Below are 17,010 nucleotides of genomic sequence, written 5' to 3' on the forward strand. Positions count from 1 at the left end.
GGAACCGTGACTCTCCGGTGTCAGCCACTCTACTCCTATGACACCTACGTCCTGTGCAGGGGAGGAGGAGCTTCCTTCCCCCAGGACTGTTCTCATCAGGACCACAGCTCCTTCCTCATCGCCCCCATGAGCCTGGATCAGGCCGGGACCTACATCTGCTATGGCTATGCTAATCACAGCCCCCAGCAATGGTCCCTGCCCAGCGACCCCCTCCAGCTCTCTGTCACACGTGAGTCACGTTACTTCGTGTTATGGGAAGCCTCTCGGGGGGCCTCTCAGCTGTGCTCTGTGTGCTGTGACTGTCACTGTTGTTAGTGTTGTGCCCTGCATCCCTTGTCCTGTCTAATCCACCCCTGCTGATTTCAGACCCTGAGCATCAGTATCCTTACCACCGTTTGTGGCAGGTAGCAGTAGGTCATTTTGGGAAGAGAGATCACTGCCATGTCACAGAAGTGCTGTGTGATCTGCGGACAATGCTGGAGTCCAGTGCGAAAGGTGATGCACCTCTCAGCTGCTGCCTCTGTCACCCAGCAGTGCCCACTCCACAGCGGTCCCTGTCTGTGTGTGTGGGTGACAGCAAGGGCATCACCAGCTGCTGGTGACAGGAAAGTGAAAGGGTCTCTCCCAGTTTCCTCGTTCTAGATGACTTCCTGGGTCTCTGTGTCACCTGCACCCTTCTGAGATGATGCTGGGACCCCGGGGGTGTCTTTATGGCCACCAAGACAATGGGGAACACAGGAAGACATTCATGGAGGGATTCCCAAGGTGGATTCATGGTCCTGATGCTATGAGGTCATGCAGGAAGGGACGTTGCCCTCCTCCTTGGTGGATGGGGCTGAGCTCTGAGGGCCTTAGCTTTTCCATTCCACTGGGGCTTCACAAGGTCAAGCAGAGAAGCTGCTCCAGGCCTGGGGAGCAGCAGGACAGAGCACAGAGGGTGAGATGGCTTTCCAGGTGCATTCTGGGAACTGTAGGTAACTGAGAAGGACCAAGTATGGACAGGAGGAGGCAGAAACCCAGGGAAGACTTGGCAGGGGTGGAGCAGGGAGGGGAGGGTGCAGGCTGACATCTGTGGAGGAGCTTTGGGAGGTCCAGGCATTTTCAGACGTCTGACCTTGGTCGTTGGTCATTTCACGCAGTCAGAAAGGCCCCCATGAGCCTCTGTGTTCTTTATCCTGTGGAGGATTTGCCACCAACCGTAGCCACTCAGCATCTGCACAGAGCCCTTGATGGACAGATCCCAACCTCCCCTTCCCTCCTGGGTCTCCATCCCAGCCCCCACCACCTGTCCTCTCCACGGAGCATCCATCAGCGGTCCTCTCACTCAGTGCCCAGAAATCACATCTCCTCATTTCTGTCCTTCAAACCTCCTCCAACCCAGGGCCTTCTTGTTCTTCTCCTGCCGGGATTTCCTGTCCCCAGCTGCCCTCCTCTGCTCCCTGACCGTCCCCCCTTTCCACCTGGACTCTGAAAGCTGCTCACCACTCAGAAAACCCAGTCTTTTACTGTTATTATTTCAAAATTAATTTCATTGTCCCATTTTAGATATCCATAATGGTCACATCCATCAAAGGGCATTTGTACCTGTACAGGACAGAACAAGATTCTTTTTCCCCATTCACTACCTTCCCTTCAACCTCTTGCCCTCCTTATTTACAAAGCTTTGTTTGTATTTTCTCCTTGCTTTCTCTTTTTGCTGTCCTTCTTTCCTCTCTCCCTTGTCCTCAGTTCCCCTTTGATTCACACATTTTCTTCCTATTTCCCGATAGCTTTTACACATGTTGGTCCTTCTTTACCCTTTTGGTTTCTCACACCAGAGAAACCTTCAGAAATTTACACGTGTGTCCGGCTTATTTGAGTGAAGTGTGTAAATCTTGGGAAGCAGAACGCCACACCTGGCTTGCACATCCTGCTGCAGGTCAGGGCTGGGCTTACACTCTACATCCTCAGGTCTGCTGTCTACTTGTGTTCTGAGCAGCATGTTTCGTGCATTGGCGATGTAAACACCGGGATGTGACTGCAGAGTTCCACTGCCTGACTTCCTTCTTTTTGACTCTCTATGTAATAATGATGCAGCTCACTCCAGGTGGTCCTTCAGTAGCGAATTTCATAAAAAGTATCACAAGTTTAAATTCTCAAACCAGTGCTCTTGATCAGCACAAGCTGCATCCCCACGTTTCTGCTGCTAAATCCCGTACCCAACTGACACTGCATCCTCCACCCTTTGTTTAATTCCCCTTCACTGTCATCGTGGCATCTCACTTTCTCCCTGTTCCCCAAACCCAGGACTACTTGTCAACACTTTCCTCACTTCCTCATCAGCAAAGTCAATTTCCCGACTGCCCTGCCTGCCTGAACTCAGCTCCATCTGCGCCGGTGACTTCCATCTTTGGGCACTGCCCCTTCTGCGCCGTCTCCTCAAGCGTCTGTGCTGCTCTGTCCCCCGCAGTCCTCAGGGAATGTCTGGGGCACTGTGAACATGACATAGCCTCAGCAGGGCCTGCACACAAGCACCCTCACGTGTCGCTCCCTGACCTTCCAGCTGCACCAGGTGCTTTATCCTCTGTCTGGATGCTGCTGCTTCCCAGTACCTCTCTCTCCCTCACTTAGGAGGAGGCTGCAAAGTCTGCAGGATCTAAATTCCTTGTCTGACGTCCTGTGGAACGTTCCTTCCCATCAGCCCCATCTCCCAGTTCAGTCTCCTCCTCACTGCTCCCCACATCACGTGATCTGGGTCGTTCCAGGCTCACTGTCAATGCTGTACCTGCCTTGACTCTAAGCACCCAAAGGGCAGATCATGGGAGTCTCCTAGCCCATAATGAGGAGGCTGTGTGGCTGGTTCATGTTTAATCTTACACTGTGAGTGCTGTGATATGCACAGAAATACTTGTTCCACAGTCATCGCCAGGGTTCTCTTTCCATGGGAGGAATATTTCCAAGCTGTGCCAGGCAGGGGCACTGCATACTCAGAGCCCATGTGGCATTTTGCTGTGTTTGATTCTGGAGCTTGCTGTGTTTGTAACTCTACAAGTTAGAAGAGAAGACTTCTTTCCATGCTGTCTACAAAGAGGACCTCTCAGAGACCTTAACCCCAGGATCCCTGTCTGTTGTGGGGAACATACGTTGTTGAAAATCCACCCAGTCTGACCCCTTCTGGCAGAGCCAGGAAGATCCTCCTAGATCGGAGCTAACTGTGTCAGTGATGTCTGGTGACCTGGGCAGCAGCCTGTCCATTTGTGCTTCTCCCCCATCACCCCTGCCTTCCCCGGTCCTGTGACCTGGAGCAGCTGAGCTGATCACAGGGAAACCAAAGAAGCCCCAGGTACTGATGACTCCACTTTCCTGATCCCTGCAGGGTCTGTTGTTCACGACTTCTCACCTGGACAGTTAGATGGATCCCAGCAGGCACTGTGCAGGTCTCCTAGGGTCCTGGGGTACCTGAGCACAAGGCTTTCCTTCCACTGGGCATCACTTCATTGTGAGCTGAGCCGCCCACAGTCTGGGAATGCTACAAAAAGAAAGGGGAGTTGGCTTCATGGGGAGGTTCCGAATGAGACCCCTGTTTTGGTTTCCATCTGACTTGCAAGATGGCGGCTCTGTATGTGATCTTTGTACTTTGGGTTCTTGGCTCCATATTGAACTTTTTCTTTTCAGCCCCAGATTACACAACAGGGAATATCATCAGGCTGAGCCTGGGTATCCTCATCCTGTTTGTCCTTGGAGCTGTGTTGCTGGATGCCTGGAAGGGCAGAAGTGGTCTCTGATGTATGTCCAACGAGCTCAGGCCGAGAGCATCACTAACTCTTCATGTTCCTCCTCAAACATGGATATAAAAGAGCCACCAAGCAATGAAAATTAGTGAACAATTGGCGCAGGTGGGAAGGTAGATGCCTTTGAAAACCTTCATGCTCTGTGGAAGAAACCAGACACAAACTATTATGCCCTGTGGGATTTCATTCCTATGAAATTTTATGCCAGGCAAAATGCACCAGTGTTGCCTAGTTGCTGGGGAGTGGGTGGGAAGTAGATGTGACAATAGCTGGGAGGGGGCGTGAGGGAACTTTCTGGCTGATTGGAATTTTCTTGCACTTTGCAGGAGCCATGGCTTTATGGGTTTAAATATTTGTCCAAAGGTGTTGAATTGTACAGGTGACACCTACTCTGTGTAGTTCTCAATACAAACTGTAGCTCAATTGAACAACCACACATGGGATTTATAAAAACGAACCTCATATTGAGACTTGCTATGAAACAAGTCGCTACAAAATTTGAAGTTGTGGTAGAGAGCATAGGTTATGTGATCACAGTGTAATTAAGCTAGAAGTCATGACCATAGAATAGTCAGAATACTGTTCTATGTGTTTTCATTTTAAAGGAGCACTGCTAAGGACCCGCATGTCATACAGGAAGTACAATGGAAATTAGAAAATACTTTGAACTAAATGTTAAAGAAAACAGAGTGTGCATTCATTATATGTACCCACGATAGTGCTGGGGAGAAACACAGGGCATGAACACAAGTATTAGAAAAGGAAAAGAACTGAGAATTAATTAATGGTGCAATCAATACATGTAACAACAAGATAAATCAAACAGGTAAAGGAAGAAAATATTGCAGAGATACTTTGGTGGTGGAGAAATCAGGCCTGCACTAAGCAATATTGCCAATGCCAAAGTTTGACACCCTCAGGGAGGAATAAGGGTGCTAATCCCCAGGTGAGAATGACAAAGAGGATATCTTCAAATTGGTTACTCAGATAAACAAGTCTAGGAATGTCAGAGTGATCAAACAATTACACATTACCTGTTCCTTTCAATAAAGCAATAGAAGTCAGTAGTATACCTGTCTTAGCTATTTTCCCATCTTTCTTTTCTCTTTTCCCTCATACAACAACCATTTGTAGAAAATTTGTAGTTTTCTCTTTTCCCTCATACAACAACCACGTGTAGAAATTCTGCTTTGCTTATATTGCTTTTGTGTTATTTTGTAAATGTCTGAGTGTTTGTTAATGCGTTTCCTTCTTTTACCTTTAAAATAAAAAAAAAAGGTGAAAAAAAAAGAATGACAAAGTGGAAAGTGTGAGTGGTTTATGCCCCGAATGTCCCTCAAAAGCCTCCACATTCAGAGCCTGGGCCTTGGGAAGGTGTCTGCATTGCAGTAGACAGGACAGGCCGGTAGGGAAATGCAAGGCCCGAGAGGGAGGCAGCACAGCCCAATGAAGGTCAAGATAAGGTGGGCTGAGAAAAACTGGGCCCCAAGAGGGCCACACAAAGGCTATGCCAAAGCTCTGATGGTCTGATATGCAAGGGTGCCCACCAAACTCTTGTGGTACCTGCTGACCTACTAAGCCCAAGAATATGGTGAAAAAGGTGACCAAAAACCAGGGCCCCTAAGGCTGTAGTCCTACACCTTTTGAGGACTGTCTTTGTTCTGCTTGTTGTAATTTTACAAAAAGCTACATTTCATAGTGCTTGCAAAATTATGCTTGCTGTATGCCCTGAGTTCCTGTTTGATTAGTTTTGTTTGTGTGTTTTTTGAGACAGGGTCTCAGTATGTAGCCCAGGCTGGTCTCAAACCTATGGAAAACTACCAATACATTTTACTTTATGCAGATGTTTATTTTTTTGGTACTGGAAATAGAACTCAGGACCTTGTGCTTGCCAGGCAGGGACTTATGCTGCTGAGCTATATCTCTGCCCCTATATTTTAGTTTATATTGAAACATTTTAAAATTTAGAAGAAGTCCCAATACCAGTAAAAATCCAAAAACCAAAAAGAAAAAAAATTTTAGAAGAAGTGTACAATTTGTTAGAAAAAAATATAGCTGAACAAACTGACTCAAGAAGAAGTAAAAATCTAAACAGTCATGTGTGACCCTCTCCAACATTTCACCTATGTTTTGACTTTGTCGTTATAACCATATGCCTGAGGGTGCTAGCTTATAAAGTGGAAAGGTTTACGTGCAACCAAACTTTTGGAGGTTCCATTTTGGTGTGTCCTGGTGTGTCTCTTGATGTTCCCAGGAAGAAATGCTCAGAGAATGAAGAAATAGAGTTAAGAGATGAAAGCTGGTGTCAGGTGGAGCCCTCTCTCTCTGGATGGGAGGAAAGGAACTGCTCAAGCACAGTTGGAACATTTATTTCTATATTTGACAAAGTTAGCATAACACCACACAGGGTTACCTAGGGACTGATGACCAGAATTGTCTCAGGCAAGGTGTTTTCTCAGGACTGAAGCAGGTTGATTGTTTTGGCACTCTTTATTCTTGGATTGGCCTTGCCTTGTCCCCACACATGTGACCAGTTTCCACCCTTAGCCACTCCCTATACCCATCCAGGATCAGGCAAATCATTGCTTTGGGGTTCTGGATGGCAGTGGCAGGAAGCACAGAGTGGAACAAACTGCTCATCTCATGGTGTAAAAGCAAAAGAGAAACAAGAAGGGGTTTGATCTTCCAGTCCCTCTCAGGGGAAGCCCACTGACCTGAAGCCCTACCTTACCATAGCCCAATAGCACCGCCCTGGGGAGCAATCCTTTAACACAGAGGCCTTTGAGGGACTGTCTAATTTACTTTTCTCGTGGGCTAGACAAAGTATCCAACACTTACAAGTTAAAGGAGGAAAAGTGTATTCAGGTAACAGTTCATACAGGTTTCAGTCCATAATCAGTTGGCTCTTAGGCAGAGTGTCACAGCAGACGGGCGTCACAGAGGAAAAAGAGTCCATGGCAGGCAGAAGGTAGCAAAACAGTGAGGAGCAGACAAGCTTCCTTGTGTCCCTTATATCTTATCCAAACTGCATAAGGCAGGCAGCAGTCACTCCCTTCGTCTTAGTGCCCTCAATTCTAGCATTGCATCATCAATCAATTCCAGTGTCACACACCCTGATCCAGCCACCTCTGCCGAAGGCTCACGTGTGATTGCAATTGGCTTTGTGGGACATCTAGGCACAAGCCATAACATTCCAAACCTACCCACAAGCAAAAGGCATTTAGTCCCTCTCCAAGTCTTGCAAAGGTCCTATGAGTTTCAGGGTGCTGAAAAGTCCAAGTCCCAGGTGTCTTCTGAGATTAAAGGCAAACTCTTAGCTGCAAGCCCCTATACATGTGAAAAAAGTTACACACTCCCAGCATTCAACGGCACAAGGTCTCCATTTCCATTCCTAAAGTAAAAAGCAGGAGGATACAGAGGAATGGAACCAACACAGAAGCCTTTGGGCCACTGACTTAGTTACAACATCCAGCAGGGAACATTAATTCCTGTCGTTCCATGGGCAGCATGTGAGGCAATCTGTGGCAAGGCATGAGTTTCAAGGTTTTGTGTGGCTCCCCCGCCACCTATTGCACTCCAAAAGGTGTAGCTCATATGGCTACCCTCTTGGGCATGCTCTCCTCCCTCCTTGCAGGTTTCTTTAGACAAGCTACCTTCCTGGTTTCTCCAAACTGTTTGGGTCTTTACTGCACCTTTGGCTTCACACTCACAGCTTCAGATTCTTCTGAAATCACGGTGGAAGCCTTCTTAATTCTACAACTCCTGCACTCTGCAGGTGCCTGAATCCACTGCCACATGGATGATGCCTAGGTCTGCTGTGAACAGGAGCAGTAGTCCCTTCTCTCTTGGCTGCAGGGCTCAAGTGCCTGGACCACTGGGCACTCTGAATCCAACTGTGGGTTACAAACTCTCTATGTTTCCCCTGTTCTGCAACATGGTGCTCTCTCCACCCTTGTGGAATCTGATGCTCTGGGGCTTTCTTCTCAGAGCAAAGTCGTTTGGTTTTGCAATTTTTAGACTGTGATGGGTGGAGTTCCTCTCTTTTTTGTGATGCTTTCAGGGATCTTCTCTACTCTCATGTTCATTTTCAGCAGTCAAAATCTCCTCTGCTCTATTTTCGCAGACCACAGCTTCACTGGGGCTTCCTTTCTGGACCAAATCATAGCATTTTATTTTATTTTATTTTATTTTTGGTTTTTTCTCCGGTACTGGGAACCCAACTCATGACCTTGCGCTTGCCAGGCAGGCGCTTTGCCGCTGAGCTAAATCCCCAGCCCCAAATCATAGCGTTTTAAATCATACTCCTGGGCTCTTTGCTCTTGATTCTCAACATAAGTCTGGCTAAAAGCCTCAAAAAGTAGCCATACCACTGCCTCAACATTATATGGCCTTGAAATTTGTTTTGCCAGGTTAAATAGTCTAGCATCCTTAATATTAGTCTCAGGCAAAGTCACTGGGCGTGAGCAAAATGCAGGGTTGAAAGGAGGGGAAGGGAATGGTAAAAAGAAGATATTTTGTGTAGTTGTGAATTTCCCACAATGAATATCATCAATATGTGCTTCAAATATGAACTAATAACAATGAATAAGAAAAAATAACGGTTAATCACAGAAACATTCGTGTGACTAGACAGAAGCCATCTGTTGTCTCCTTGGATGCAGGATGTCTTCACTATCTGATATATTGATAGAAAAGTAAAGAAGATAAAGTTCACAGAAGGCCTCTGTGAGAGGGCAAGTATTCAAGACTTTCAATATCTCCCGGGTTAGCTGAGAGTGCATGAGTGTGCCAAGCGTAGTAAGTTTCCCCTTGCAAAGGCCTTGAGATGCACATCCGTGTTGGGACAGGACAGAATCCTCTGGATGCCATCATGCAGGGTATGTTATTCCCTTTTGAAGACACCGCAGAGGTATTCTTGGCAGACACAGTGCTGAGGCGGTGTTCTTGTTCCTGGCTAGACACATGTCACAACAGCCTGACCCTCGTGGGCATATCCATCGACACCCTAAGATTCCTCCCACACCTGCACTAACCTCAGTGGAATTTTATGTTTGTAAGGATACAGAGGAGCTCAGCTACCAACAATCCTAAGTGTGTGATACAGTGTTGTTCCCTGTACACTGGAGCTTTCCAGAAGTTCAAGGAGTTCCTTGGACAGAGCATCCACCAGCTCTTGACCATTTATTCCCAGACACCTGCACTGGCCCCTCATTCCCTCTTCCATCTCCCCTGGTTTGGTTTCTGCCTAAAGACCACAGACCCTAGACTTGACAGTGGCCTCCCAAGATGCAATGGGGCCTTTGTGCTGTATCTGACATTGTGTATTGGTTTCTTCAGATCTCACACAGTAGATGTGCAGATTGCAGCGCACGGGGCTAGCCTTGGGTCCCACAACAGCTCACCTCAAAGGTCAGAGCAGGACACCGAGACGGGAACTCAGAGATGTGTGGGAGAGAGAGGGGCAGGGCCTGGGCTTTTGCCAAGAGCAGCTTCCTTCCTGCTTAGTAGCTGATGCCATCACCCTGTGACAAGGACTTGGGGATCAGTCCTCCTGTTGGCTGGTGTCCCCTGTGCGGCTGTGTGAGCCACTGGCTGAGCAGCTGTGGTTACCTGGGCTGAGGCAGTGCCATGTCCGCTGGCTTCGCTCTGCTGCTTGGACTTGGTGAGCGCTGTAGGGAAGTGAGGCAGTGGGTGGGAGGGGACAAACCCAGAGACCGAGTCCATGACCTGAGCTCCTCACAGAGCTCTTCCTCTGTGAGCTCCTGGCCGGCATTAGATGAGACCTTTGACTCCCTGACCCCAGGTCTGTGTCCGGAGCCCAAGGTTGGGCACAACCCCATCGGGTGCCAGGGAGGTGCCTCTTACCAGGTCTCTCTGTTTCAGTGTCTGCTCTGGAGCAGAGGATCTGGGCCCACAGTGGTGAGTTTCCCTTCCTTCAGTGCTGGGAGCTGGGAGTGAGGCTGGGCTGAGGGTGGGAGGAGCCTGAGGGTGTTGGGCTGAGGCAGGAGGACCCTACCCCATGGTGCCATTCATACTCTTCCCTAATGAGTCTTCAACAGTGCCCATAGCAAACACAGGCCAGATGCACTGAAATGTGGCATAGGCCTGGAGACTTCACACAGGACCCTGTTCCCTGAGGACAGAGTGTCCATGGTTCCAGTGAGGCTGTATTATCCGAATTTGCTGTCTCTGGGGATCCTTCCAAGTCTCTTATTCCTGAGAGGTCATCCAGGCCAAGGCTCCCTCATTGAGGACACAGATTTGAAGGATGATGCTGAGCCCCATGCATGTCTGCTGTGTGACCCTCTGTGCAAGTTAGTTTTGCATTTGTCACCCCGTCTCTGCTTTCAAACAGTAGAACAACAGGGTGTTTCTTAGTGGACAGAGAGAGCAGACGGTGAAATCGTTAGGGCCTCGCTGCCGTAAGTGTGGTCACACAGAGGCGAGAGCTGCTGGGCAGTGCTCATGTCTCTGTTTTTCCACAGAGCCAGTGTTCTCAGCTCTGTGTGTGTGTGTGATCCTCGTGTTCCCTCATTGCTTCTCCGAGAGCAAAGTTCATTCCCACTTAGTGCAGGTGTATCGGCCCTGCCTGTGACTGGACCATTGCTATGTGTGCTGGGGACACCCGGAAATCCTTGTCCTCTGAAGGAAATGAAAAGGAACATGTTGGCGTGCACACAGTGCTGTAAGAGGAGGAGCTGGATGTGTGAGAATGGAAGGGCGGGGAGTGTGCAAAGGGAACAGTTGAAGGAGTGCGTTCCAGGAGGGTTGCAGGTTGAAGGAGGCGTTTCCTGGTGCTGTGGTGAAGGATGTCCAGGGGGCAGGGTGGAGCCATTGTGGGCACTGTGTTGTTGGGGAGAGTCCGGGTGTGCTGACCTGGCCCCGGTTGGGGCAGAACGTGTGCAATATGGGACTGTGTAAGGATGAGGTCCAGAGTGCAGTCAGTGCCTGCAGTGTCCTGTGGCCCAGAATCAGTGCTCAGGAGTCTCTGTGAGTGACAGCAGAGCCACCGCAGGCTTCTGACCGAAGACAGAGTTGATGAACGCATTTCACTAGAATCCCAGGAGCCAGGCTGAGGATGGGGCAAGTCCTGGGGTTGGTGTGGAAGAAGATAAAAGAAGGCACCAGACAACAGTGTAAGGAGACGTAATATCCACTGGGCCCAGGCCAGTGGGGGCAGCAGAGTGATGGGACGGGGGATCCACAGGATTCCTTCCCAGGCTGGGACGAGAGGTGAGAAGCCGGCAGTGCAGGGCTGAGGAAGGACGATGAGTGGTACAGGGACCAGGCCGTTGCAGTGGGTGAGGTCTTTGTGAGTGTGCAGGAGCCGAAGTTCGTGTATAGTTACTGAGGAATGCATGGGAGGAGACTGAACATGTCTGGAGATCAGGTGTGTATGTGTGTGTGCGTGTGCGTGTGACAGAGACGAACACATACTCACACAGGGACAGGTACAGAAATACCAGGTGTAGGAGACACAGAGATGGTGGATAGACTCATGGGTATCTAAATGAATACCTAGATGAGAAATCATAGTAGTATAGACATCAAAATAGACACACAGGCTACCAAAAATGTATACACACTTGAGGGAAGAGAAACTTGAGTAAATAATTTAATACGAAATTTATTGAGCCGTCATGAGATCAATACAAGTTCCTCTGGCCTTACAATTCCAAGAGGTGCTCACGGTGCAGGCCTTTCACTTCCAGATCTTGTTTAGCACAGAGAACTGCTGAGGTGTGAACTTTCCCCAGACTCTGTACGTATGAGAAACATACTGAAGAAGGACTCAGTTACACTCCCAGCACACGTGTGTGGAGAAGGCAGGAATCAGCCGGGGAGCAGACTCTGCTCTCCAGGGAGATGAGCACTGGGCTCCGGGAAGCCAGGACAAGGGCTGCTGTCGCAGGCAGGTGGTGTCACAGGCTGAAGATACACGCAGACCTCACTAGGACTCCCTTCAGGGTGAGGGACAGCAGTTCCTCCACTGCCTGGGGTCACGTGTCAGCCCAGGGAGTGAGCCGGGTTCACACCCAGGTGACAGCTGAGCTCCTGGTTCTGTCCCACAGCCAGAGCCCGAGCAGCTTGGGCGCCTTGGGGAGGGGCGGAGGGCTCTCCTTCCCTCGCAGCCCTCGGGATCTTGCTCTGTTTCCAGACTCATCGTCCCAGCCCTGCATCTGGGCAGTGCCGGGAGCTGTGATTCCCCAGGATGGTTCTGTGAGCATCTTCTGCAGGGCTCCTCCAGGGGTGACCACAGTGCGTCTACACCATGAAGCACCTGGAGGACAGTGGTATGACAGAGAGCCAGAGGGAACCCAAGAAACGGTGCACTTCTCCCTGCTGGATGTGAAGTACTTCGATGCAGGGATTTATTCCTGTGAATACTTCAAGGGAGGAGACTGGTCACGATGCAACGAGTCACTGGAGCTGGTGGTCACAGGTGAGGACACCAGGGACAGTGTGCCTTGAGCTCTGTGAGCTGGTTCTCTGCATCCTCCTCAGTGGTGCAGATGGGCCCCACCATAGACCCTGTCCAGTCTCTGCCAAGCACTAGGGCTCCCCTCCCTCTGTGCTGCCCGGGCTCCCTGCTCCCTCAGAGCGGCGGCTGGATTCCCCAGGAAGCACCGCATGGCCACAGGCTCCTGCTCCTCTCTGGTGCTGGCTCCTGGGAAAGTAGAAAGGAGGACTTAGGGTTTTATCATCTTGATCCCTAACCTGAGGCAAGGTGTGAGTTTCTTCTCAGCTTCTCTGTTCTCTCTCAGGCCTAGAAAAAGGTGGGGCTATTTTAATAATGATTTAGTATCAGGCTCCATTCCCTTTCAGGTGCCTACCAGGACAAGCCATCCCTGGCTGCTCACCCAGCCGCCCAGGTGGCCTCAGGGGGAACCGTGACTCTCCGGTGTCAGCCACTCTACTCCTATGACACCTACGTCCTGTGCAGGGGAGGAGGAGCTTCCTTCCCCCAGGACTGTTCTCACCAGCACCACAGCTCCTTCCTCATCGCCCCTGTGAGCCTGGATCAGGCCGGGACCTACACCTGCTATGGCTCCCATAACCACAGCCCCCAGCAATGGTCCCTGCCCAGCGACCCTCTCCAGCTCTCTGTCACACGTGAGTCACGTTACTTCGTGTTAGGGGAAGTCTCTCTGGGGGCCTCTCAGCTGTAGTCTGTGTGTTTTCACTGTGGTTGTTGTGTGCTGTGTCCCTCGTCCCCTCGAATCCACCTCTTTTGACTTTTAGCCCTGAGCATCAGTATCATTGTCACTGTTTGTGGCAGGTAGCAGTAGGTCGTTTTTGGGAAGAGGGATCTTTACGACGTTACAGAAGTGATGTGTGACATAGTGACAATGCTGGAGTCCAGTGTGAAAGGTGATGCATGACTCAGCTGCTGGCTCTGTCACCCCAGTGGCACCCTTGGCCATCCTTGTCTCTGTGTGTGGGTTACGGCAAGGACATCACCAGCTGCTGGTAACAGCAAAGTGAAAGGGTCTCTCCCAGTTTCTTTGCTCTAGATGACTTCCTGGGTCTTTGTGTCACCTGCATCCTTCTGAGCTGATGCTGTGACCCCGGTGGTGTCTTTATGGCCCCCAGGACAATGGAGAATGCAGGAAGACATTCATGGCGGGGTTCCCAAGGTGGATTCATGGTCCTGATGCTATGGGGTCATGCAGGAAGGGATATTGCCCTCCTCCTTGGTGGATGGGGCTGAGCTCTGTGGGCCTTAGCTTTTCCAGGCACCTGGAGCTTCTCAGGGTCAAGGCAGAGAAGCTGCTCCAGGCCTGGGGAGCAGAGGGATAGTGCACAGAGCGTGAGATGGCTTTCCAGGTGCATTCTGGGAACTGTAGGTAACTGAGAAGGATGGAGTATGGTCAGGAGGAGGCAGGAACCCAGGGAAGACTTGGCAGGGGTGGAGCAGGGAGGGGAGTGGCTCAGGCTAACCTCTGTGGAGGAGTGTGGGGAGGTCAGGGCATTTTCAGAGGTCTGATGATGGTCATTGGTCTTTTCACCCAGTCAGAAAGGCCCCCATGAGCGTCCATGCTCTTTATCCTGTGGAGGATTTGCCATCAACAGTAGCTACTCAGCATCTGCACAGAGCCCTTGATGGACAGATCCCAACCTCCCCGTCCCTCCTGGGTCTCCATCCCAGCTCCCACCACCTGTCCTCTCCACGGAGTGTCCATCAGCGGTCCTCTCACTCAGCACCCAGCCCTCACGTCTCCTCATTTCTGTCCTTCAAACGTCCTGCAATCCAGGGCCTTCTTGTTCTTCTCCTGCTGGGATTCCCTGTCACCAGCTGCCCACCTCTTCTCCCTGATTGTCTCCTCTTTCCACTTGGACTCTGAAATCTGCTCACCACTCAGAAAACCCCGTCTTTTACTGTTACTGTTATTATTTCAAAATGAATGTCATTGTCACACTTTAGATATCCACAATGATCACATTCATCAAAGGGCATTTGCACCTGTACAGGACAGCAAAAGATTCTTTTCTCTCATTCCCCTACCCTCCCTTCAAACTCCTTTCCTCCTTACTTACAAAAGTTTTTTTTTTTTTTCCATTTTTTCATGTGTTCTCTTTCCCTGTCCTTTTCTCCTTCGTGTCTCCCTAGTTTCCCTTTGATTTGCACCTTTTCTTCCTTTTCCGGATATCTTTTATACATGTTGCTCCTTATTTACCCATTCTCTTTCTCACACCAGAGAGACCATTAGAAATGTACACATGTGGGTCCGATTTATCTCAGTTAAGAGTCCAATCCCAGTCTTGGAAAGCAGCACATGCCAGTCCCCCTGCAGGTCAGTGCTGGGTTTAGACTCCTCGTCCTCAGGCCCTGAGCTTGGCTGGCCGCCCCTGAGGTCGCCGTCTCCTTTGGGAAGCACCGTCCTCCTCGTGCCCCCTCCCCCATGCCTCTACCTCTGAGCTGCGTGTCTGTCGGTCCCTTCTGGGTCTGTCTTATCCTTCGGGGCTCATGCCCCTGGTAAATCTTCCCTGGTGGAATTTAATCTTCTCGTCATGGAATTTATCTCACTGAGTTATCACATGTCCATTTATTGCCTTTCTTTGCTGGGTAGTTTTGCTAGGTTCCCAAACATTCAATAACTTTCTTACTATAACTTTGACACTCTATACACGTTTCCTGTAACAGGTGGATTAATCCACCAGGAGTTCCACCACAGCTCTTTGCCCTGTGTGAATCCCCAGGTCCGGCTGTTCCCATTGTGATTTCGGCCTCAGCTGCTGCCGCCGCCTTCCTTCTCCTTGTCCTGCTCCTCCTCCTCCTCCTCCTCTGCCTACGCAGGCGTCGGGCCAAGCGCAGTAAGTCCTGGGGTGCACGGGCTCATCTGGAGGTGTGTGGGGAGCGCTGGGTGGGCTCCTCCCAGAATGATCATTGTCTCTGTAGGGGCTGCTTGTGATGGGACCAAAGGCCACATGAGGCACAGCAGGTGGGAAAATTTGCCCCCCAAAGTTTTAAAAACCAATTTTGTACGATTCCTGGACCTAAGTTGACATTGATGTCTTCTTTCCCTCGGCTCCAGCCCACCCGTGCAGGTCCAGGGAGAAGACACAGGTAGCAACCTGAGAAGCACAGGCCCCTGGTGGAAAGGGACCGGCAGGGTGGGGCTGGGAGGCGTCCAGGGCCAGCAGAGAGGTGGACAGTGCCCCCTTGCTCTGTGACATCTCCGTCCTCTCCGGGGCTTCAGCGGGCCGGCTCTGATAGGGAACACAGGGCTGGTGATTGGAAGCCGCCTGAGACGGATGCCGCTCTCTCATCTTTCCACGCAGGTGATGGCTTGCAGGACGCTGAGCCTGAGGCGGACAGACAGCGGGACACACAGGTGAGCCCTTCCCTCCGCCTCCTCCCTTTGCAGCCACACCCAGGCATTGCTGCACACCTTGTCTCTGGACGCCAGGTCCCTGCGGCGGCGGCGGAGGACCCACAGGAGGTGACCTACGCCCAGCTGCACCCAACGAGGCTCAGGGCAGGTGTGGACCCGCTTCCGCCCCGGGACCCTGAGCCTCCATCCACACAGCCCTGTGTGTACGCCACCCTCACCTTGTCCTGAGAGCGCAGCTGGAGCGGCTGGCGTGGACGGTGCGCCTCAGCCCGGCTCCGCAGAGCGTGCCGCCCACGCCCCGCAAGCCCAACGCTCAGGCTAGAGGCCCTCAAAAACTCAGGAGAGAAGCGCTGTCAGCTGTGAGGAAATTCTGGGGCTCCTCGCCCTTCTCGGGGCAGATTCCAGACTCACCGCACGTTCACCCCCTGGCTGCGCATCCACCGCGAGCTGACGGATGCCGACTCTCTCCTCCGACCTGTGGGGGTGGTGTGCAGATTAGCAGGACCTGGGAACCTACCCTTTGCCGCGGGAGGCGAGCCTCGCCATCCAGGCCTCAGAGCGCGAAGCTGGGGCGCCTGCCGGAGCACGTGCAAAGACTCTGGGTTTCTGAACCGGCAACGCCATTGGGGTGTGGGTAAGGGGACCCCCGGGCGCCAAGCGGAAGTCAAGAAGCACGCGGCCTTCGCCCCGCGGCTCGGGACTGCGGCGGTGCTGCGGTAGCACGGGAGCGTGGGCGGCCGCGAGGAAGAAGCGTCGCTTGTTCGGGGAATTCCGAGAGGAGAGCCGGGCGGTCGCGGTAGCTCCGTTTGTAATTTCTGCAGGGACCTTCATCCTGTCTTCCATACCGGCCTCGGCGGGGAAGGGCTCCCTTGTCTCCACCCCGCACCGACCCCTGTTTTTCCCCTCTGTGGGTACCGACATCCTGATGGGCGTGGGCGACACCGCCTGGTGGTTTGCTTTTAGTTTCATCCAACGCTTAGTGCTGTCCAGCACCTTTTCCTGCACCTGGTGGCCAGTTCTAGGCCTTGTTTGAAAAACTAAATAAAATTCAGGTCTTTTGCCCGTTTTGAAATAAGATCATTTATTTTTCTGCAGTTGAGTTGTTTGAGTTCTTTTGGTTACTAGCTCCTTATTGGATGGAAAAATGGCGAAAACGGTGATGCATGCATACACGCATGCAGCATAATATTGTCCTGCCGCTGAAACACAAGAAATCCTGCCGTGCGGCAACACGGGCGAGTCTCGGAATTAGACTACGGGAGGCGACGCTAACTCAGAGAGGCAGGCAGTGCGCAATCTCACGTCAGTGTGGGCTCCCACAAGGAACAGAATAAAACTGCTTACAGGGAGCAGCACAGGGGGACACGGGGGACGGCGGTCGGCGGATCCAGCTAGCGCCTGCG

General features: G+C 51.3%; 2 protein-coding genes across 10 annotated transcripts in view; one reads left to right on the plus strand and one right to left on the minus strand.

Annotated features, from left to right (window-relative positions):
* Positions 1-11,922, minus strand: part of LOC106147482 — a 29,762-nt gene extending 17,840 nt beyond the window's left edge. Inside the window, exon 1 of the mRNA XM_013509289.1 lies at positions 10,105-11,922. Within this exon, the coding sequence (XP_013364743.1) occupies positions 10,336-11,304 (969 nt within the window). The 5' untranslated portion in view covers positions 11,305-11,922 and the 3' untranslated portion in view covers positions 10,105-10,335. The remainder of the gene's footprint in view (positions 1-10,104) is intronic.
* LOC102007948 (leukocyte immunoglobulin-like receptor subfamily B member 3) overlaps positions 1-16,679 on the plus strand; it is a 23,034-nt gene extending 6,355 nt beyond the window's left edge. For 4 of the 9 annotated variants that reach the window (XM_013509274.1, XM_013509275.1, XM_013509277.1 and 1 more), the window contains 6 exons: positions 11,929-12,213; positions 12,597-12,884; positions 14,973-15,086; positions 15,172-15,214; positions 15,302-15,339; positions 15,555-16,679. In XM_013509274.1, coding sequence (XP_013364728.1) covers positions 11,929-12,213; positions 12,597-12,884; positions 14,973-15,086; positions 15,172-15,214; positions 15,302-15,339; positions 15,555-15,835 — 1,049 coding nt within the window. In that variant the 3' untranslated portion in view covers positions 15,836-16,679. Of the gene's footprint in view, positions 1-9,268; positions 9,433-9,653; positions 9,690-11,928; positions 12,214-12,596; positions 12,885-14,972; positions 15,087-15,171; positions 15,215-15,301; positions 15,340-15,554 lie in introns of those variants that run through there. The other 5 variants (XM_005413368.2, XM_013509273.1, XM_013509272.1 and 2 more) reach the window with 5 other exon arrangements.
* The last annotated feature ends 331 nt before the right edge of the window (positions 16,680-17,010 follow it).

The sequence above is a fragment of the Chinchilla lanigera genome, unplaced genomic scaffold (genome assembly GCF_000276665.1).
Source record: "Chinchilla lanigera isolate Chin_1 unplaced genomic scaffold, ChiLan1.0 scaffold00166, whole genome shotgun sequence".
Taxonomy (NCBI): Eukaryota; Metazoa; Chordata; class Mammalia; order Rodentia; family Chinchillidae; genus Chinchilla; species Chinchilla lanigera.